Here is a 22,679-nt window from a genome sequence, read left to right as displayed (position 1 = left end):
TTTCCCAGTGATGGGGTAAAGATTTTATTTTGCTGATTGAGGAGAAAATAGGAGGACCAAAACCTTGACATTTGCAAGACAGTACTTCTTGGAGCTCCTCTTTTTCTTTGAAACATAGTCCTGTGATTAAACAAAATCCCACAACCGCATCAATCATGTTACAAAGACACCACCAGCAATTAATAAGCTAATTGGTACTCCTACTTAGAAGCCCATTGCAATGCAGATAGGTCTCCTATACAGTTGAGTGTGAGAGGGATGGTGGAGGAGGCAGGAGAGCTTGCAGCTGTGGTCCCCTGCCATGGCCCATGCCCAGGTGTGGTGCTGCCTGTGCAACACTGGCCCTGAGTCACTCCCTGCCACGAGCCTGCAGCCAGAGCTCAGAAGCAAGCCCTCGGAGTCACTGCTAACAAGGGAGTAGGAAGAAGGGCTGGCTCTAATGAACACTGTGACCACTGTTCAGTCGGACCCATGGACTAGAGTAAGGCAGTTTGAAACCCACCAAAATCGCCAGGAACTGAAAGCAGCTCATTGAGGCAGCAGTTAAAACCCGAGGGAGTGAGAAGTAAGGGCTGACCCTGCATCAGACTTGCAAAACCCCTGCGTGGACATAAAAGGTGATTTTTCCTTAGCAGCTTAGAGCCTATTAAAAAAAAAAAGAAAAACAAAAAGAAAGAAAACCACAAAAAAATGAGGGCAGGAGAGCAAAGACAGCAGAAGAGGGAGCATCCTGACCCGGTAATGTCCAGAAAACAACACAAAGACCTGAGATACAGCTCGAGACCTTAACTGCCCTGAAGCAGTGTATAACACTGTTAAATCACACTGTATGTCACTTTGCTTTCTTGTCACCCATGTTCAGCAAACTCAGCCGTGCCCTGCAGCCTCAGACAGCAAAGGTGCAACTCAGTAAGTGATGGCACAGCTTGCCACCCTGACTGGGCTGGAAAGTCTCACTGTGAGGTGGAAAAAATACTCCCTCTCCTGCGGTCAGGGAGTCCTCACCCACCTGCATTTTGCATGAAGGGAGGGGGAAGCTGAAAGGGTCCCCCAGATGGTGCAGGGCCAGCATCCCCAGCAGGCAGCCCAGATGGGAGTGGGACAGAGCCTGGTCTCTGCTTGATCCAGGTGATTTCACCCCATATGCGAGTGAGCTAACTCAGTGAGCTGACTTCTGTGGGGGAGAAAGGAAAGTTGTTGCTCATGGGCAATATTTTCAAGTGTCTGTGCCCTTCACCCCACGGCACAGTACAGCCAAACAAGGAGGTCGCCGCCTGTGCTTGTGAGGAGTTTCGTTTCTGCCCTCTGCTAAACAATAGGAGGAGATTTAGCTGGCGTATAAGGAAATGAAAGAGAAAAAAAAACTGTACTGCATTATTATTTCAAGAGCTATCATGAAGCAAGTCCTTTTTCCTGTCAGAATTGGTTTCATTTCTTCTGATCCTTGTCACAGTCTGTAGGTGGGGCCTGTAAATTAAAAAGCACCAGTAGCTGGAAAAAAGTTACTGCTTCTCCTTGCTGCAGGACACTACAAAGGTAGAAGTTTTTCTCTTCCTTCTAAAAATAATCATGCCATTTTTGACTGTGATCTTCATTCTTTTTAATAGTTGTGTGTGAGGAGGCTGTATAAGAGTCTAAAGTGTAGTTAAATAAGGTTGCCGGGAGTAGGAGTTGCTGTTTTCTGGGTGGGGATAAAGAAAATTCATTAGTATTTTTTCCTCTTTAAAGGGAGATAACTGAGAGATGACATTTCAGTTGGAACACATTTTTTTTAAAGCATGTACTCTGTGGGGGCAGTGTTCAGCCACACAATCTAGCAAGCAGTATTCATGTGTAGCATCACAAGCTTTGCGTTGCTTCATTTTTTTCTAAGACAGCTAGAATTAATAAACGTACAACCAAAGACTATGTAGTTTACCCAAATCTCTGGAAGTCACAGGGTATGTCAGGCAGAAGTCCATGCAAGCCTCTGGCTGGACACAGAGTGAATAAATGCAAGAGCTGTGTGGGTTCAGCACCGCAGCTTTGCACCTTGGGTTTGAGAGCAGATTTTGTTATTACCCCTCGAGTTGCAAAGCCAGGATCATTAGAGGAAAATGAGGCAACTCCTCTTCATGACCATCCGCAGGTTGGTCTTTCATGGAGATGTGGTTGTGTAGTGCAGTGCTTTGTGTTGTGCCAGGGGAGGTTTCTGACACACAGGCAGGCAAACATCTAAAGGTTCAAGAAAACCCGTATCATCCTGATGTCAAGGGAGGGGCAGCTGTGGTGAGGGTGTGTTATCAGACTTCCAGTACCAGCACATTTGTGCAGGTGCCACATTTCACATGTGGATTCTGGCCACTTTCAGAAAAGCACTTTAAAATTGCAGTTCTTTTTTTCCTCTCCTTTCTTTCTTCCATCCGATGTTGTCAAGGCTCAGTACACAAAGAAATCACTACGCCTGCATGGCACAGTGAAGGGTTGCACTAACCTATTGAACATTTCTCAGCTCCAGGTGGAGAACAGCCAGGTAGCCCCAGAAATGCACTGCTTACTGTAGGTGTCTTCGTTAGCCTGTGTATGTATTGTGTGCACACTGTGGTCTGCTCTGTAGACCTAGCTAAAAAAACTTCTAGGTATGTGGTAACATATAGCCCTTGCACTAAAATATTTCAAAGCTGTCACTTTTTTTGTCAGACTCCTTAAGCCTCAGTTTCCCATATGCCATGATTTTATCTTGCAAAATTTTTTTCTTCTTGTTTTATTTTTCCTGGTAGCCTTACTACACTATTTTTGCATTTCATCCTATTTAAGATAAGAATGGCTAAAGGTTACTGTATAGCCTCTTTTTGAAGGAAACACATCCTTGTTTAGGAGGCCATATGCTAAAACCAGTACATGAATAACTCCAAACACAGACCAGTCAATATAAATAATAATATAAAAGTGACATAAAATTGTTCCTGGGTAATATTTATGTTAAATTAAAAATTTATAGGAAGCGTTCATTCCACTAAATTGAAAGGCAGGTAGAGAATTGGAGAGGCAATAAAAGGAATTACTAATAGAAACATTATTATCAGTAAATTATTTCCTGTAGCAATAGAAAATCACAAAAGAATCTGGTGGCCACTGAATGGGGAGTGTATGTTTGTTGCAGCTAAATCACTGAGTCCTCATTCAAGGAAAAGTCTTGTAGTTCATTAATAGAAAGAGAAAAAAGTTCATACTGAAATATTAAAGAAAGGATATGTGGAGAAAGATGAAGGAACTGTAAAATGAATACCTATAAAGAAATTAAAGTAGTTCAGTCATCTTTTCTTTCTGGTCAAAACTGAGAAGTTTCCCCATAGTACTTTTTTTTTTTTTTAATTTGATAAAAGGAGACAGGAATATCTATTTTGAAAATTTATTGCTTTATTAAAAAGAAAGATTGAATAGCAAGTGTGGAATTAATCTGTTTTTTTCTGAACTTGTTTTACACATTGAAAGTATAACTTACATTGTGGCTAATCTTCCTGTTCTGACATCTGCTCAGACTAGAAAACCTGTAAACTTAATTCAACCAAAGAATTAAAAGAACAGAAAGCTATTTCAAGCAAACATTTGTTTCTCCTAATTCATTGTCCCAAGCGTTTGAGTTAAACAGATCTTGTTGTTGGCAGGTGGAGGTTAAAAAAAAAATCTAGCTTTGAAAAAATACTGTTGGGTTTTTTTTTTCTTTAAATCATTCTCTCTGGAAATCACTTTCCCTGGAACACATTACATCAAAGGCCTCCATTTTCTTCAGTCACCCATAGAAAATATCTCAACAAAACCTTTACATAAAGAAAAGCTGAACATGAACATAAAAATTCTCCTAATTCTCCCTTCTCTAACATCAAGTCAAGCAAAGTCTGCATTTTGGAGAGGGTTTTAAGCTATAGAGGAGGGGACTGAGATACTAAGCTTCTAAGATAGGTGTAAGACTTGCCTCTGACAAGTGTTTCTACCACAAGAGAGGTGAGTTAGCCACATAGCAGACTATGGCTTGGTGTGTGCTACTCTCATTGCTGGTGGCCCACCCATGTAGACCTGCCTGTGCAGCCCCACAGCCCTGTACGCCTGATCTCAGGTGACTGAAGTTAAGCACTCGCACACTCTCTCCGACCATGTCCAGCAGCTGCTGTACTGACTGAGCTTCCCAAAACAGCTTTCAGCGAAATATTTAAACACCTTTCAGCAAAATATTTCATTGAGGAACATTGGCTTTTTGCAAAAACTGGTGTAACATTTTTTCCCCAAAAAATAATTCTTGTATACTCTGTGGCAATTTCTTGGGTTTTTTTTGAAAACACAAAGAAAGCATAAGAGAGTTAGGGAGAAGTGTTTCAAATCTATCCTCTGGAAAGCAATTTTAGTGATTTGAAAGGAGCCATAGCACTCGATATCTACTGAGGGTTTGAATCAGTAAATCCAAGTGGTGTTTGATTTTCTCTGCTATGATCACTGTTGGAAGCTGGAGTCACTCAGTGCCCCATGTTTGATTTCAGAAGCTGTACAAAACAGTGTTTGGACCAGACAGTAATCAGTATTGAGTGAAGCACTTATGGACAACCGAAGTGGTAGGCCAAAAAATCAACAGGCCATGACTGCAGATTTCAAACAACTTCCTTACAGAACCAAACTGAAGAAAGGTGGTCTTGCATCACCTTCCGTACTACCATCTTTAGAAGCTTTTGCAGTACCTCTCCCACCAGAATTAGAAGATGAAGATTTTCCTGTGTTGGAGAACACAACTGAGAAAAAACCTAGCTATGAGCAGGAGTTCAAGAAACTGTATGACGGAGAACAGGACAAGGTAAGGCAGATTCCAGAAGAGGGCATAGATCCTTCCCACTCTTAGTCCAATGTTTCACTTTGTGCCCCAAAATTAATTCCCTTGTCTGTTTGGGCAATCTGCACTTCTTAGCTCTAAGCAGAGGAGTACTTTTTGGATCAGGGCCAAGCAGTCATTTGTATAACTAGGAAGATAAGTACCTGCAATTTATCTGAAGGCATAAAAAAATGCAGGTGTAAAAAAAATTAAGATGGCAGCAGCCTAGCATCTGATTTAATCTATTGTACTCATCATTGGTAACAATTAGCAAATGTTGAACAGAAATCTGAGATATTTTTTACTTGAGGCTTTGCTACCTTCAATGGAAATACAAAGAAAGGTTAATAATAACCTGTCTTGAATATTTGACACTGAAAACAGATTGATTTTAAGTCTGTGTCATAGTTAATGAAGTTCCTTGAGAATGGTTAGGATTTACTAGCTAGTAACATCATAATGAAGACGGTGGGGAGGGGTTACCAGCTGGAAAAGATGCCTAAAAGGTTTTTTTTCTGGAAACAACTTATTTTAAAATTACAGAAAATTGATTGTAGGTTTAACTCTAGCAGGCAACAGAACATACTTTGTACAACCAATATGAGGAAAAGATCCGACCCTGCATTGATCTCATTGACAGCCTAAGAGCTCTCGGAATAGAAAAAGACCTAGCTTTGCCTGCAATCGCAGTGATCGGAGACCAGAGCTCTGGGAAAAGCTCCGTCCTAGAAGCCCTGTCTGGTATTGCTCTTCCTAGGGGCAATGGTAAGAATTCACCTTCTCAGGTTTTCACCTGAATTTCACTTTGGTGTGGTGGAAGGGATTTTTTTTTCCTTTTTTTATGCCCCTTTTTGGCCTAGGATTGGATAACTCCATGACTGAGACGATATCTAAATTGTAAGACTCCAGGGACCTTCTCAGCTCTGGTTTCCAGTACAAGAAATGGATATACAGGTGGGGCACAGCAGGGTAACTCTAGCAAGGCACATGTTCTGGGTGGTCAAGAGACCAGAAGTAAGAAGAGTGTAATGTAGTGTGCTTGTCCCAAACTGTGGACAAACTGAAAGGTAGCATCAGCTGACTCTGCATTTCCCAGCAAGGAGTAGTGCAGCAGAATATCAGTTTCACATAGAAGACTAGTTTTGACATTTGCTTTGGGGTTGGTTTGGGTTTTTTAACAAGATTTTCTTACACAGACCTTTTTTGGCAAAAAAAAATAAATGTACAAAAATCTTTACTTACAAACCTGTGCCTTGGATGTTTTTTAAGTCAGAGAAGATTGTTGGACTTTGTAGCTCAAGAAGATTCACATTCCAGCATATACACACATATATAAGTTCTGCATGAGTTGTCAGTACCATATAGTCTTTCAGGCTGGACTTGAGGAAAAGGTTTTCATAGGATGTAGGTGCAGCACTGAAAGAGGTCACCCAGAGATGTGTGAATCTCCAGCCTTGGAGGTTTGCAAGACAAGACATGGCTGGACAGAGCCATGGCTGACCTCATCTAGTGCCAGTGACAGTCCTACTCTGAGCAGGAAGTCAGATGAGAGCCCTTTGGCAATGTCTCTCGGAACTTTTTTGTGACTCTGTGCAAAGTATTAGGCAACCCTGTGTATGCCATGCAGTCCATGGCTATGTATCATGCATAACAACAGCTGAGAGAGTTAACTCTGCCTTTGAAACTGCTGCAGGTATTGTTACTCGATGTCCCTTGGAACTTAAACTGAAAAGAATACCTGCCACCCAGGCATGGAAAGGGAAAATTTATTACCGCAACATCAGCACAGAGCTCCAGAATGCCTCTGAGGTGGAGAGGGCAATAAGAGAAGGTGAGTTGTAATGTATACCCTCTGATTTGGCTTGCTCCATCTCCTCTGAATCCTTTCTCCCCTTTTCTTCGGCTGAGCAGCGGTTCCCAGACTAACACAGTGTAGCCACAAATAACACCAAGAGCTGAATTCAGAGCAGAGAAGGTGGGGTAGCATAGTATAATTCTCTCGAGAGAGTTGTACTACTTACTACTCCAGTGGTGAAGATGATCCATGATGTCTGATAAAAGCTCAGACTGTGCCCTCAGCTGGATGCTGTCTCCCTGGTTTGGGGAACTTGTCTGTCAAATTGAAACATGCAAATCCCTAAATGGTTCCTGTCATCAGTTCAAAAGCTCAGAGAATGTTTGAGGTGTCTGTGGCTGGAACTCTTATGATTTTGGAGAAATTTGCAAGTAGGCAGAGTGGAGGGCATATAGAGCTTCTGCCAGCTAGTGTGACCACAGCCTCAATCATTGCCCTTCCCACGTCACAGCTTTACTTTTATGGTATTTCATGCCATGTAAGGAAACATTTTTCTTCCCAAAGGGCAGAAAGCATTAGCACTAAATGTGAAAGTTGATTTGTCCTTATTTCCTTGACTAGCACAGCTCTGCAACATTGTTATTTTTCCTAATGTTTTTTTTTTTAATTAGATTTTCAATATATTATTTGGATGTTTTCAATATACCCTCCCAAAACTGGCAAGGCAAGTGGCATGAATTGATTAAGTTAATTACAGAGTTGAAAACCTCTCATGAGAATGACTACAGGTTTCCTTGCTTCTCTGTGCTGTTCACAGTTCAAGCATTATTGCCTTAAAAGATCTGGGACAAATTACTTGATCTCTCAACCTCTCTATCAAAATGTGAAGAATATAGAATAAGACCTATTTATCTTTGAAGGGAGCCAAGGATTAATTAATGCCTACTAAATGTCTTGATGTTGAGGAAACATTTCTACAACTGACCAGTATTTTATCTGCTCACTTTTCTTGTGGTTTATTTACATGTATTTTGTCTGTATATTCGAGAGTTCATAAGTATATGCTCTGTAAAATACTACACTTCACATTCAAAAGGACTCCACATATCCATGTATTGCATAATAATTTCCTTACTTTTTGTATAAATGTATTTAAATGCATGGCTGGATCTGGGAGAAAAAAAAAACAAGCCAAAAGGAACTTTAGGCGGTAGTAGGTGCATTTCAAAGTCATTGTGTTCAGCTTCACTTTGATGCATTGTTTGAAGGTGGTGTTCATTGCTCTTTTGTTGTTTTTTTTTTATCCTTGCAGCCCAGGATGTTGTGGCTGGTACTAGAGGTGCTATTAGTGGAGAACTAATTTCCCTAGAAATTCGGTCCCCAGATGTCCCAGATCTGACGCTAATTGATCTTCCTGGAATTGCCAGAGTGGCCGTCGGAGATCAGCCAAGAGACATTGGGGAACAGGTAAAACTCAGTCTTATACACCAACCTGTGCACAGGGTCAATTCTATAACCTACCTCATATGCGAGCCTTTGTTGTAAGATGCTGGAGTTATTATGCTGGGCTTGCAAGCCAGCAATAGAGCTACGCTTACAAACGGATCTATTTTTCAGGCAAGGAACTGCCAGGTGGAACAGTGAGGTCCAGAATCTCCTGTCTGCCCTGTCATGCAGCAGGGAGCTGCCCATGCTAGCCATGAAGGAGCCTCCTTAGGTGCCTTGACATAGCCTACCCCCAGCAGCATGGAATAACCTGGCTGTATGGACCCTGAACACAGTGTTGCCCCCGTGTCCCTTGGCTAGACCACAGTCTGGAAGATAGATACATCCCAAAATGAGTTGTCTCTTACCAACTCTGTGAATGTATTTGGCAAAGGTGAATATAGCTGAGCTCTTGTAAGCTCTTCTGGAGCAAGGCAGCAAACTGGGTCTCGTACAGTTCATTGCTCTGTCATACCTTACTTACAGAGCACATCAGAATCAGACCCATCCTGGTTTTTCTTATCCCTTAAGGGATCCCAGCAGACCCTTTTTGAAGTAAACAGAATATGTGTTAGCACGGAGGGGATCTCTACTCTTCCTCTGTCTGCTTTTAGAAGAAACACATTATTTGCATTTAGAAGAATGCAAATAAGAGTCTAGCTGGACAAGGCAAGCTGTGAGGGTGATGTGCAGGAGCTGGGTCTATTGTTTCTCCTAAAATACTTTAAAATAGGTACTTAGAGTAAGAGCAGCCCAAACTAAACTAGACAACTCAACAAAAATGATACATGATTGGATTGCCTGGGCTTTATTCTCTGGGAGAAGAGTCATTTAATTTCACAATTAGATAGTAATCTTTCTATTGTATTCAGAAGAAAACAGCAGGTATGACATGATCTACACATTTCCATCATCCTCAGCTGCCTGCATGCTTCAGAGATGGAGGCTATAGCATTGTAGCATGTCAGAAATTGGGATGGATGGGAAGTAAAAAAGAGAGGCATCTTTACCAAAACTCAGAAAAAAGAAGAGTTAACTTACTTTGGCATAAGCACAATAGAGCTGTGTGAACCTCTTGTAATATAACACAAACTATGAGAAACTTTTCTAGTTCTGCATTGAAGCATAGAAAAAATGTCAACTAGATGTCATGTGCTACTCCGTTGGTTTTTTTTTCACAAATACTCCACTGAAATATAAGCCAAAGACATTTGCTCTCCTTTCAGAGATAAAAATTTGAGATTTATTAGCATAATCTAGCTTGCTTTCTTTCCATAAGTGTGTACCTAGACATCAGAACTTGTTTTCCTTACATGTGATTATTTATGAAATATCTTTAGTATTTCCATAACGAAAGATTATATGCACGAGAAGTTAAACTTTATATAGCTTTCAGGACAGGCATAACAACAGTCTAGTCTCATTCACGTTAGATATTTGGAATGATCTTGACGTCGGAAAAGAGGCTGCATTTTCAGCTGACTCATTTCCATGACACCCTTTAGCATGTAATACTATCCTCAGTATATGTGACGTTAAGTGTCATCAGACAGTGGCTCATATTGTTAGAAATGGTCACATCCTGCATGCAAGCTTCTGATTTCCCTGAACTTCATTACTGCTGTATTGCATTGTAGATCAAAATGCTACTTAAAAAAATTATTGGCTGCAAAGAGACACTCAATTTGGTAGTGGTGCCATGTAATGTGGATATTGCAACAACAGAAGCACTGAAAATGGCTCAAGAGGTGGACCCCAGTGGAGAAAGAACACTAGGTGAGTTAATTTTTAAGCTACAAGTTGAACGGAAGTGCAAATCTTTTTTTTTCCATGAAGGTCTGATCTTCTGTATTCCATGCCAGATCTGTGAAATCAGCTACTAGAAGAAGGGGAAAAAAGAAAACAGGTTAAATAAACTATTTACAAAGCTTGAGATGATCCAGAAGCTCTAAGAATCCTGCAGTTTTGAGTCTTGCTGGCATTCATGTTACGAATAATTGGAAATTGAAAATGTCAGAGTTAATGGCGGGAAAGCTTTACTGCTGCGTGTTAAAAAAGGTTTGCAAGGCAAAAGGTGTGGTGGGACCCCAATTGCTGAGCAAGTTTTACAGTGCAAAGCCCAGGAGCTGAGAGCTTTCCAGGAGAGAGAAAACAAAACAAAGAGAAATTGCTTTATAAAGCATGATACAGGGCATTCCTGCTTTGGTGGCAGGGCGTCCTACTGCACCTCTCCCACCTTTAACTTCTGCACTTCTGTCACCTTTAATTTCTGCACTCGACTAACTTTCTCATTGGGTAACCTCACAGGGATCCTCACGAAACCCGACCTGGTGGATAGAGGAACAGAAGAGTCTGTCATTAACATAATACGAAACCTCGTCATCCCCCTCAAAAAAGGTTACATGATCGTGAAGTGTCGTGGACAGCAGGACATCCACAACAAACTGTCCTTGGCCGCTGCGATTCAGCAGGAGAGAAAATTCTTTGAGACTCACAAACACTTCAGGTACTTCCTGAAGAAAGGACCTAATCGAAAACATATTAAAGTCACTTCAAAGCTTCCTGTTGACTCATTGAGATTTAAATTAGGGTTACAAACAGGTATTAATTATACCCACTATTTCTCATTGCCCATGTAGTGTTGCATTCCAGTAAGCCAGAAGAATTTTACATGTCAAATAAACTTGTAAAATGCATGTAAACTTGTAAACTGAAAGTTCAATACACATCTCTCCTTAACCCTAGAAGTGCAATGAGCTTCAGAAGTTTAAAATGGTCCCAAAGACTTCAAATTAAGCATCTGAGCACTTGAAGTCAAGCACTGAAGTATTTCTATTCACTGGAGAGCATGGTGAAACTCAGCATGAGAAAGGATACTGCCTGTGCTGAGGGCACAGACTTCCCCAGAAGATGACTCAGAGGCAAATCAATCATAATATAGAGAATGGCAGGTGAAAAAGGTTTTGAATCAGTGTACTTCACACATGCAGAAATAATACTGCAGAACAATAATCTGCTGTTAGTGTTTGCTATTTTCAGATTCTGCTCTGTTTCCCTTTGCTTAGCCAGCAGCGCTAGCTGTCAAACAACTCTTGCATAAAAGCCATGGTGCCCAGAGCCCCGGGCTGCTGCCACATCTGTACTAGCACTCCCCAGATGGCCCTTTCTTTACTCAACTTGTGTGGTAGAACTAGTGAAAACAGAGCAGAGCATCAGTGCTGCCTTCTTGCCCTGCACACATGGTCTATCCAAAATCACCTTTTCCTCTTTTTTGCAGTATTCTTATGGAAGAAGGAAAGGCTACTATCCCTTATCTGGCAGAGAAGCTCACAAATGAACTTGTGAGGCATATTATTGTAAGTAATAGAGGTGCCATACTAAGCTGCTTGTATCAGTTACTATCCAAAAATAAGTTCAGCCCTTCAACCTTGGATTGCAATCCATATCTTTATATGCATATATATATCGCAATGCATATCTTTATATGCATAGATAGTACTTATCCTTCAATCCAGCAATTTGAGAACAGATTGTACTGAGAGTTAGAGGTAAAGAAACCCATGCTCTGTCCTCAGATTTGCCTTTAAGCGGAAGATTGACAACAGGCAAATAATTTCATCTACTTGTAACTCATAACTCCTGCCTTTTCAATGGCAGCCATGGTATTTCTTTTTGTTTGTGAAGAGTGTTGATTGGCTGAGTGACAAGTTACTGCTATGAGTTTATTTCTATTTAACTCAAAATTTCTTCAAAATTTCAAGTAAGATCTACATGTTTTATTATATTACTATACTAATATACTAATATAAGTATTTTAATTTTATATACATATGTCTGTAAGTAATATATCTTATTCCATTACAGAAAAATGCTAAAATACAAGGAACCTCTAAATTCAGTCCTGAAGGAAAAAAAAAAAATAGTATTTATTTAACCTTACATAAAATAAGCAGCTAAACATCTACTCTGCCGACCTCAAAGTGAGGTCCAGCCTGATTTCCTAGGGATATCCTAGCTCCCTGCCTTCTGTCTATGAAGGCCATATTTGGACTCCAATGCTATCCTACTATCATGTGTGGGATGGACAGCGAGCTCTTGGACTCCTAAGAGCAACAAAGATCATGTGCAGGTGTAGGTCACTCTTAAGAGGGATTTTGTTTCCTTCCAAAACTGACATGTTCAACCTACCTAAATATCCTTCTTCTGCTTTCTAACCCCCAGAAAAATTTGCCAACTCTAGAGAACCAAATACGTGAGGTGCTCCAGAAAACTGTACAAGATCTACAAAAGTATAGAAAAGGCACACCCAGAACAGAGTCTGAGAAGCTAATTTTCCTCACAGATGTAAGTACCAGTATTGGTTTGGTCATGGAGCAGGGTGAGGAGGTAAGTGTGGGAGGAAAAAAACTACCTAAAGTTAGCAAACCATCAGCATGGACCACCAGGAAGCTTGTGGTGTCTGTCACTGAAGTGTTTTGAGAGTATCATAGACAAATCTCTGGCAGGAAGGATCATACCTGAATAAATAGTTGACCACAGGAGCTCGTGGCCCCTTCTATCAATTTTTGTCCTGTGACTATGTGACAAGAGAGCTGAACAACAGCTCGGTTGATTGGTCAAAATCAAGCGCCTCAGAGAGGAATAACTTACACTCCTGCCTGCCTCACATTTTGAAGGCTTTTCATTGTTTACAGCACTCACAAGATCAAATGCATTCCTGATATCAAAATACGGTTTACAAGCCCATATAAGTGTCTCAGCTTGGGTAGCTAACCCCTCACAGGAAGCTTTCAGCAGGCCAGCAGAATTGCTTATGAAGGGTCATCAGCCTTCAAAAGCTTCATACAAGTCTGGTCAATTAGAATTTAGTAAATGGTTCTAAGAGTCCACAGGAAAAGAAAAAAAAACCAAACTAAACCAAACCAAACAAAAGAGTATCAAGTTTGTTCTGTAGCTGTGTTGCTTTGGAAAAGAAAAAAAAAAGGCGCTAAGAGCGTAAAATGTAAGGAAGGGATGTTACTTTAGCATCAAATGACTGTTAATTTACTTAACATATACAAGTTAGTCTGAAAAAATGAAACTTTACTACATTGCTTGCTTGTTCTTTAATTCATTACAGTTGATCAAACTCTTTAATCAAGACATCTCTCAGACAATGCGTGGAGAGGAACAGGTGTTTGGAAGTGAAACCAGACTGTTTACAAAAATCCGCAAAGAGTTTCAAACATGGGCAGCGATTCTCAAGGAGTATGCTGCAATGGGTAAGCACAGAAAACCATCACTTGCAGCTGACCTGAGATTCCATTCCCGTGCTTTTAAATCAAGACACCATATCATCGATGGGTTGTTTTCAAGAAAGTGAAAAACAAGAAGCTAGGAGCATTCATCTGTTGTAGTGTTAGGCAAGTTATGCTTTGCTCCTTGGGGACAAAGACCCAGCTTGCATTAAATGCTGTCATTACAGAGAGATCAGTGGATGTCTGTCTTCTCCCAGCAAAGCAATAAAATCAAGGCTGTGGACCCTGGCACAGAATTGGTTGGTGATTTTCTGAACAATTCTTCTAGATAATAGCAACAAAACAAACACCAACATGAAGTAATAATGAAAATAATAATAGTAATAACAACAGTAATAATAACTGTATCATAAATTTCTAATAATCCTATTGCTGTTATTGTTATTATTAATAATTATTATTATGTTTTGGAATTTTGGTCTTTTTTTTGTTCTGCTTTAGTTCTGGTTTAAGGTGTGGAGAAAATTATTCTGTGTCTGCAATAACTACATCCTTGTAAAGAGTGGCCCTTCCTGTGCACCACCCACCTTGCTGATTGCTTAACTGAACTCAGCTCTAAACTGAGGTGAAGGGTGATCCACACAGACTGAACTCTACTGTATACTCAACATTTTTTGCAGCATCTTTTTCACATCTTTCAGACACCCTGTCATTTGTTCCTAGAAATGAAATAGCATCATCTGCCAGTCAAGCAGTAGCTCTTGAAACAAGTTCTTTTAGTCTTTGATGCATATCTATGTCGACATCACTAGTAACTCTAAAATGATAGGTACAAATAGGCTGCAGAGGCGCCATCAGCCAGAGACAAATATATGTGTATATATGCGTATATGTGAAGAGAGGCAGACTGACAGACATTGGTGTATGTTGCTGTCTCTTACGTCCCATCCACGAAGTGCCAAGCCAACCAACATGATTTTATGGAGACGAATAGAAGGGTAAGACGATGAGGGCATGAAAAAATAGACATAAAGATGGCAGAAAGCACTAGCAGAAGAATGCAGGTTCTTCAGAGGACAAAGAGCAACTGAGTTGCAGAAGATACACAAGGCATCACATAGCAGCTGAATGACAGTGGGGAATCCTCCAGGCACTTTCACGTTTTCCCTGTTGATTTAAACTAGGACATCTGACTTCACAATAGGATCAGGGTAGCAGTACGCAGCAGCTCTTATGACAGCACAGCTTCTGCTGACAATATGCTACCCCAAAATCATGTGTACGTGTGCTCAGGTGAAGTATCTACATGTGCAACAGAGTAAGTTCACTTAAATAGCTTGAAAACTAGAGGTAGCTCTAGCAAGCCCTTCCTCATTGAAAAGCATTGTTATCAGCCACTGCTAGGATTTCTGAAGGTACAACATTCCATGTCAGATGTTTCTGTTTGACTTCAGCTTTCTTATGATGAATGAAAGTGTTAAAAATAGCAGATACTTAGGACACTTGAAGCCTTGAACTTTCTGTTGCAAAGCTGACAGATGTTCTTGTGGCCATGTTACAGCATTGTACTACCTTAACTGTTCAGGCATGTTTTCAGACTCTCAGCTCCATGTCTACTTCTGTCTTTTTTTTTTTTTTTTTAATCCAAGTAGGGACTCGTATATCTGAATGTTAGAATTGAATGCATTCATGTCTTGACTTGTACTTCCACATGTGCAGTTGATCCAGGATTCACAAATTTGACCCCCAAACAGGACAATATCAAAACCTTTCAAAACACTTAGAAACACATCTTTGCCTGAATTTGTAAACCAATTCATATAATGTCAACAAAGAAATATTGACTGTGATACCTTAAATAAGAATAGCTAGTCAACAGTACGTTCCCTGGAATAAGACTGTTTAGTGAGTTTGGGTTTTTGTTTTGTTCTGGGTTTTTTAAAACTCAGAAGTAACTGGTAATGGCCACTTCTGTGAGGGTAGCAATTCCAAGAATAACCAGTACTTCTGAGGCCCATCATAATTTCTGGATTGCTTTCTGTCAATGAGATGCTTGATCCAGTGTGTGAGATGGCTCATTCACCGAGTGATAATGTGTTAACTCAGTTCTGTAGTAACAGTACAGAAGATCGTCTCAGTAGTTGTTCTTCTCAAGAGCATTTCAAAGAGGAGAAATAGGCTTCCTTTTTAAATCTGAAATTTATAAATTGAGTGATTTAGTAGTAAAGCAATGCTATTTTAATATTACAGTTAAAAAAAATGTACCCAACAAAGTGTGGAAGTATGAAGACCAGTATCGTGGCCAGGAGCTCCCAGGCTTTACCAACTACAGGACATTTGAGGACATTATAAAAGAGCAAATCATACAACTGGAGGAGCCAGCCATTGAGATAATGAACACTGTGATTGGTATGTCTTACAGGCCACGTGAGCCTGTCGCGTGGGAGACACTGGTGTGCCTGACAATTTGTTTTCCAGGATAAGCCGACATTCTTACTGCAGGAGCACGAGCTCCAGCCAGCATACTTCAGAGGAAGTGAATCTGATTCAACCTGGGAGCTTGCTTCTTCTCTAGAGCCTCCAATCTCTACATGTGGTCTCCAGCATTTGTTAATGTTTTTCCCAGCGGCTAGTGGAAGGGAGTTAGAAAGTAACTATAATAAATAACAGAGTAAAGAAATAGTATAGTAAAAGTATCTGGTACCAGCCAAGCAGCTTGGTTTTCCCAACCGCTGGGGAGTGGCATTCACAAACCTGAACTGGGAACCCAGCTTCTTTGGCAATTCTTTGCATGATAGTGTATGTATTATGTAGCTACTGCTGGGGCTGGGGGAAAGGGTGCACAGTTCATCCAGTAAAAAGCACCCAAGGAAAAATATGTCATGAGCCCCTCTGTCCTACGTTTGCCTTAGAAGGCAGCTATGGCATCTGTGCCAGACTCAGTGCTCTGTATTATATGCACTAGCCCCTCTTCCTGGGGAGGCCACTCAGGTGGTGAGGAGCAGATGTGCTTACATGGCCAAGTGATGGCACATCTGGTCAGACACAGCTGTAAGCACAGGAATTGCTTTATCAAAGAAACAGTAATATTCAATCTCTCAGGTGTTAAGTGGTTACAGGAGGTCTTTAATGACTCACACTCTTGGACCTAGAAATCCAAATTCCTACTTGTTTGTATTGGTCATAAAGGCATAGTGCATCAGTACAGCTGCTCAGCTATTTCTGGATGAATGCAGAAAATTAGTAGTTTTCCCAAGTGTCATATTAACGATAGCCTAAAAACCTCACTTGCTTACCTGATTGATGTTATGTTGTCTGTCTGTTCTTCCCTTAGGACTGGTTGAAGAGAAATTTAAGGAACAAGCTAAAAAGCATTTTGCTAATTTTCACAATCTAAGCAGAGCTACTAAGGTAAGACACCACCTATAACCTGAGATAAGACAAGAGCAAGACAGCATGGCATTTGTAAATACAGCCATGCTTACAGTGCCTAGCCTATTGCATTACTCCTGTGCAAGTGTGGAATTTCTTGCAGGCCTACGATTTTTATGAAATAAGGAAGAGCTTGAAAATGTTAGCATGTTTATAATGGCACTAATGAAACTGCATTTTGCCTTTCAGTACAACTTTGACAAGGTGTAAAACATATATTCCTCATTCATTCTGTTCACATTCTTGATGCAATCAAAGCAATGTAAGAAAACCTGGCATGGCTGCCTTGAAGAGTTTATAATTAATTTCAGATTTAAGTCCTGCAATGATTTGTAAGTATGTGGGTAGCCTCAGAGCGCTAAAGAGTGCTTTTCCCTCTCTGAAAGGCAAGCCAGGGTATTAGCCAGTGCAGGAATCTCATCTTGGATAAAAGGGAGCAGCAGCAGACAAGTCAAAAATCATTCAACTCTTACAGAGTTAGAAGATAAGTGTTCACAGTTTGGGGGATTGCATGTTTTGGGGTGGAGTTAAATGATAAGGGTGTCATTGAAGGTCTTTCCTGAGAAAGAGCTTTGAGGAAGAGATGAGAAGCAATGCTGGACAGGCAGGAAGCGGAGCCGGTCTGGGATTAGACAGTGCTTCAGCAAGGACTGTTGAACACTGTGCCCACCTTGCCACTCCCTGGCGACACTGCTAAGAACTGGCACCTTTGCAAAGGAAGCAAATGTCTGAGAACTTGTTGTTCTTTTCTTTCCTAGGCCAGAATTGAAGACATTCGAGAGAAACAAGTAGCGGAGGCTGAAAGACATATCCGGACCCAGTTTAAAATGGAGAGAATTGTATACTGCCAAGATGACCTTTACATTAATGATTTAAACCTTGTCAAGGCAGAAAACACTACCAAAGCTGGCAATGGGAAAGAGTTGCAGCTTGGATCCATTTCAAATCAAGAGCCCTCTTTTGTCCAGGATATGGTTTCTCACACAAAAGCCTATTTCAATGTGAGTTTACAGACTACAATACAGTTGTTCTGCAACCTGAATGCTATAGCATATACCCCCTTGCCCAGAGCTCACTGTAGTCAATATGAATGTTTCATGCAATACTGCTACTTTGCAAGGAATAGTAGCCAGAGGGCATAAGTGTCTTATCCAGATACACACACAGCTTCTGTATGAATTAATCAGAGCTTCTGACCAGGACAAAATGCTGGTCTGACAGGCTGTGTCAGCACAGGCACTGGGGAGAATTAGTTGCGCATTGTGAGATATAGTAATTAGAAAAGCCTGCAGGCTGTTAAAATGTCAGCTGGCTCCTAAACCACTTGCTAGCTACCCCCCAGCCTGGTGGCATGGCTTCCTGCTGTGGCTGCTCCTTGTTTGGGGAATATGCCATCAGCAAATGAGTACTCTTCTCGCCCTCCTCCAACCTTTAAAGGAGAAGGGAGTGACTCCCTGCTGCCTACACAGCCCCATGCCAGTACAGTGCTCTCTTGCTGGCTTTCCTATGGGGACAAGTGTCGGGGGAAGGAAAGGATGTCTCTTACCAGCATGGAGGAGAGAATAAGATGGGGAAGAGCCCTGAAGAGCCCTTGGCCCTGTCATTAGGAGTTGTTATTATTATTCAGCTGATGGCTACCCCCTTCTCCAGCAAAGGAAGCAACAGTCTTATGATTGCTTTCCCCACTGCAAGCTCATCTCATGTTTTTCAAATAACACTAGTTTCCATAAGATTAACAATAGGATGTACAGTACTTCGGCATTTGGCGCAACATCCGAGAGCTCAGGTCAGCCTCAAGCCTCTCTGCATATTCCTGCTGCCAGCAGAAAGTGATGTCAGTGGCTAAGCTAATGCAGCAGGAGGAGGGATAATAAAACATTAAGTTAACATGGATTCAGCTATCTGTAGAGATCAGAGTGCGTATGCTGTGTTGCGGATAGCTCAATAGACGTTAAGTCTCTGAAGACAAATGGGATGTTTTAACAAAGGATCATGTTAAAGAAAGATGGCAAAGAGAACACATAGTATCAGGATTTGCTTTTGATTTTTGTTTTGTAAAACTCCCTCAGAAAGCAACAAGTTCAATACTAATAATGCAGGAAGGTAGATAGCAGCTCACCTTGAATTTCAATAGCAAGGTTTTGACAAATTCCTGCAATTAAATGTTCAGACTGCCCAGGCAGATGGAGAGAAAACAATCGGTTTTCAGAAAACAGGAGACAAAGACAGAACTACATAAGCTCTTCCCTTCTGCCTCGCTATACTCTCTGCTATAACACAAATGTCTTTTAGATGTTAGTTATACATTTTTGTAAATGCCCTAAGTGCCATTTCCAAGAATCATAGACTCAGAGAGTGGTTTGGGTTGGAAGAGACCTTTAGAGGTCATCTAGTCTAACCCCTCTGCCATGGGCAGGGACATCTTTAACTAGATCAGGTTGCTCAGAGCCTCATCCAATCCAACCTTGAATGTCTCTAGGGATGGGGCCTCCACAATGTCTCTGGACAACCTGTTCCAGGACATCACCACCCTCGTTGTAAAATATTTTTTCCTTATATCCAGTCTAAATCTACCCTCCTTTAGTTTAAAACTATTACCTGTTGTCCTGTCACAACAGGCTTTGCTAAAGAGATTGCCAGAGCATAGCTCCATGGGACTTATGCAAAGTCAAATACACTTTGAATGAGACAGAAGCTCTTAAAGGTCCGTGGCCTTTGCAAACAGCGTGCATGAGTCTGTGCCACCTATGGCAGGACTGTCAAGCTTCTGGGTAGAGTTTGGCTCCAGAAAAATACCCCTGTTTAAAGCACCCAAGGTCACTCCAACCACAGTCAGTAGAGCCTAGAGAATACATGGGCTCAGTAAGAGCTTTAGTTGACTCAGCTGAATGGCTTGCTATTGACTAGATCTCTGCAAACTAGAAAGAAAAACCAAACGTCTAGTCTTAGGTATTTTTCAGCTTGAGCTCAACCTCATCCTTGTTCATGAAAAATGTGTAGCCACTGAGCACCAGAGGTATGTAAAGCCAGAAACACCTTAGACTTCTCTGGAAACAGGCTCCCTAAACCCTACAGGACCTAAAAATCAAATGTGCTGCTACCTGGTCTTCTGACTGCCTTTTTCAAGTCAGGTGCCACAAAAGGAAAGGAAGATGGCACCTCTCTCAACTGCAGCCAGCCACTCAGGTGTAAGTGCTCACCTGGCACGAGGAAGGCTGGAGACAGCTCCCTCCTGGCATTGGATAGGTTTTGAATGGCGCATTGCCCACAAGCATCAGCTAAGCCCCCAAGCCCTGCAGATGTCCCTGAGAAAGGGGCCGACAAGCTCTTCTAGGTCAATCTGTTTCAATTTGCATAAATAACTAAACCAGACAGTTTGTCAGGTTAAGCAGAAAATTATCTCATTGAGATATCAAGAGCTGTAATGTAGGCACAGTCTACTCTCTATTGATGAGGACATTTTCCCTGAAGGCTAAAGCATACTCCAAAGTTGTCTTACACTTAAAAGGGCAACCACATCAGAAATACTATCTAAATACAAGAATTTACCACCTTTGGGAAAAAAGCACTGTTTGATTTCCTGTACCATAATGGACTGGTAATGTTCAGAGAAGACAGGTTTGACGTAAGAAACTGTTCACAAGTACAATTTGTCAGGTATGTCCTCATGTAACTCTTACCAGTAATAGCTGGCAGAGCTAAGGCGGGAACAGCCTGCCTTGGGCTCAGTTTGCTGAGGGAAAAAAAGCAACAGCTGACATTCCTGTAACTCTTAATTTGTAGAGCTTTAGGCAACTAATGTCAAACATTTTTTAGTTCCTAGAAGCACTCTCTTCATGAACAATACATTTTAAAACCATGCTCTCACTTCTTACTGGATTACCTATAACCCCTTCCTTTTTTAGTTCTTTTTTTGGGAAACAAGTCTTCTGCCTTTTTTTCCCCTTCTTGCAGGGAGCGTGTAAACGCCTCTCCAATCAGATACCACTTATCATCCTGTCTTTTGCCCTTCATGACTTTGGAGATAGCTTACAGACCATGATGTTGCATCTTTTGCAAGAAAAAGACAACTTAAGCTGTCTCCTTCAGGAGGACAGTGAAGCTGCAAAACATAGGAGCTACCTCACTCAACGAGTTAATCGTCTCACCAAAGCCTGCCAGTACCTGAGAGACTTCATGTTGCTGTAATGTCTTATTTTTTCAGAAGTATCTTCTAATTCTGTTTTCGAGCATTATTGAAGAACTTTGTAAAGCCCCCTAAAAATTTAATGTCGGCACAGACCTTTAACCCTTATTTCGAGTGTTCAGTTCTGCTTTATTTTCCATAACTACTTACATGCAAACACTTACCCTTATGTAAAGTGCTCACCTGGGGGACTTGTGGTTAAATAAATGTTATCCCATTTTTAAACATTTGCTTTATGAACTGTGCACATCATCGAAATAATTATTAAAAAGCTAGAGCTCTGAGGATTGCGTTTTGTTGTGGTTTTGTCCTGGTTTCAGCTGGGATAGAGTTAAACTTCTTCGTAGTAGCTAGTATGGGGCTATGTTTTGGATTTTTGCTGGAAACAGTGGTGATAATGCAGAGGTGTTCTAGTTGTTGCTAAGTAGCAGTTACACTGGTCAAGGACTTTTTCAGCTCCCCGTGATCTGCCGGGTGCACAAGCAGCTGGAAGGGGGCACAGCCGGCCCAAACTGACGAACGGGATATCCCACACCATATGGCGTCATGCTCAGTATATAAAGCTGGGGGAAGAAGAAGGAAGGGGGGACGTTTGGAGTGATGGCGTTTGTCTTCCCAAGTAACCGTTAAGCGTGATGGAGCCCTGCTTTCCTGGAGGCAGCTGAGCACCTGCCTGCCCATGGGAAAGAGTGAATGAATTCCTTGTTTTGCTTTGCTTCCACGCGCAGCTTTTCCTTTACCTATTAAATTGTCTTTATCTCAAACCATGAGTTGCCTCGTTTTTACTCTTCCAATTCTCTCCCCTCTCCCACCAAGGGGCAGTGAGCGAGCAGCTGCGTGGTGCTTGGTTGCTGACTGGGGCTAAACCACAACGGGTTTCTTTTCTAAATGAGGATGAGGGCTTTCAGCTGTATAACTCACAAATTGTATAAATCAAATTATCTAACTAACTTTGCTAGATGAAGCTTACTGCACAACCCTAGCAATCCCCCACTTCCCTTTGTGTTTTTGCCTCACTGTGGTTGTTGTCTTTCCTGCTATTGCCTGAAAGATGACTCTGCAAGGTGTCGCCGCTGCTAAGTCCCAGCCCAGTAGGTGGAGAGAATGCAAACAGCAAGCATGAAACAGTTCCAGCCTAGACGGAAAAGAAAGTTAACTTCTTCTGATTGGTACATCCACAGGATGCCATTGGCTCTGTTTCTCTTTTTTTCAGTTCTGTGATTTATAGAGAAAGACTAAGAGGCTCTTTCTTTCAGATATCTAGAGCATTGCCTGAAATTTTGGGACTGACAGGCAATTCAACAGATGGCAGGATTTGCATGTCCAAAAGGGATTAAACCACCCAGGATGTTAAACATTAGAAGGGTGTCTCAGCATATGGCTTCCTGCCTTTCTCCTTCCCCTTCTTCCCAGAGCAAGGAGAACCTTTCCAAAAGCTCTTTCATTTCATGGATGCCACTGCAAAATATAATAGTGCATGCTGTATTCATGACATCTTTCATATGGAGGATTTAATGGGCAAAGCTGTGCTTTGTGTAGCAAGAGTAACGTCTTCATTCAGCCAAAAAAAATGTGCTTGTACCACTGTGCCATGTAGTGATTTCCAAGATGCTTATAAAAGAAGCCTTCTCTTCAGGCTAGAATGATAGAAAGTGTTTGACGCTCTCATACGAAACTGCAGCAGCAGATGGCTGACTTCTGTGGCAC

At 41.4% G+C, this 22,679-nt stretch overlaps 1 protein-coding gene across 2 annotated transcripts; it reads left to right on the top strand.

Annotated features, from left to right (window-relative positions):
* Positions 1 to 1,321: 1,321 nt before the first annotated feature.
* On the top strand, positions 1,322 to 21,256 carry LOC142060027 (interferon-induced GTP-binding protein Mx-like). Of its 2 annotated transcripts, none has more exons than XM_075099565.1 (14): positions 1,322 to 1,536; positions 4,515 to 4,822; positions 5,410 to 5,602; positions 6,531 to 6,668; positions 7,945 to 8,099; positions 9,755 to 9,893; positions 10,425 to 10,623; positions 11,395 to 11,473; positions 12,339 to 12,461; positions 13,237 to 13,378; positions 15,605 to 15,763; positions 16,689 to 16,765; positions 17,545 to 17,787; positions 20,741 to 21,256. In XM_075099565.1, the coding sequence occupies exons 2-14, from the start codon at positions 4,571 to 4,573 to the stop codon at positions 20,972 to 20,974; spliced, it is 2,133 nt and encodes a 710-aa protein (XP_074955666.1). In that variant the 5' UTR covers positions 1,322 to 1,536; positions 4,515 to 4,570; the 3' UTR covers positions 20,975 to 21,256. The 2 variants fall into 2 exon arrangements, with proteins under 2 accessions (XP_074955666.1, XP_074955658.1); XM_075099557.1 differs by having other exon boundaries at positions 1,450 to 1,536; positions 5,407 to 5,602.
* The last annotated feature ends 1,423 nt before the right edge of the window (positions 21,257 to 22,679 follow it).

Source organism: Phalacrocorax aristotelis, chromosome 1 (genome assembly GCF_949628215.1).
Source record: "Phalacrocorax aristotelis chromosome 1, bGulAri2.1, whole genome shotgun sequence".
Classification (NCBI taxonomy): Eukaryota; Metazoa; Chordata; class Aves; order Suliformes; family Phalacrocoracidae; genus Phalacrocorax; species Phalacrocorax aristotelis.
Note: the sequence above shows the minus strand (reverse complement) of the source record. Positions and strands in the feature narration are given on the sequence as shown.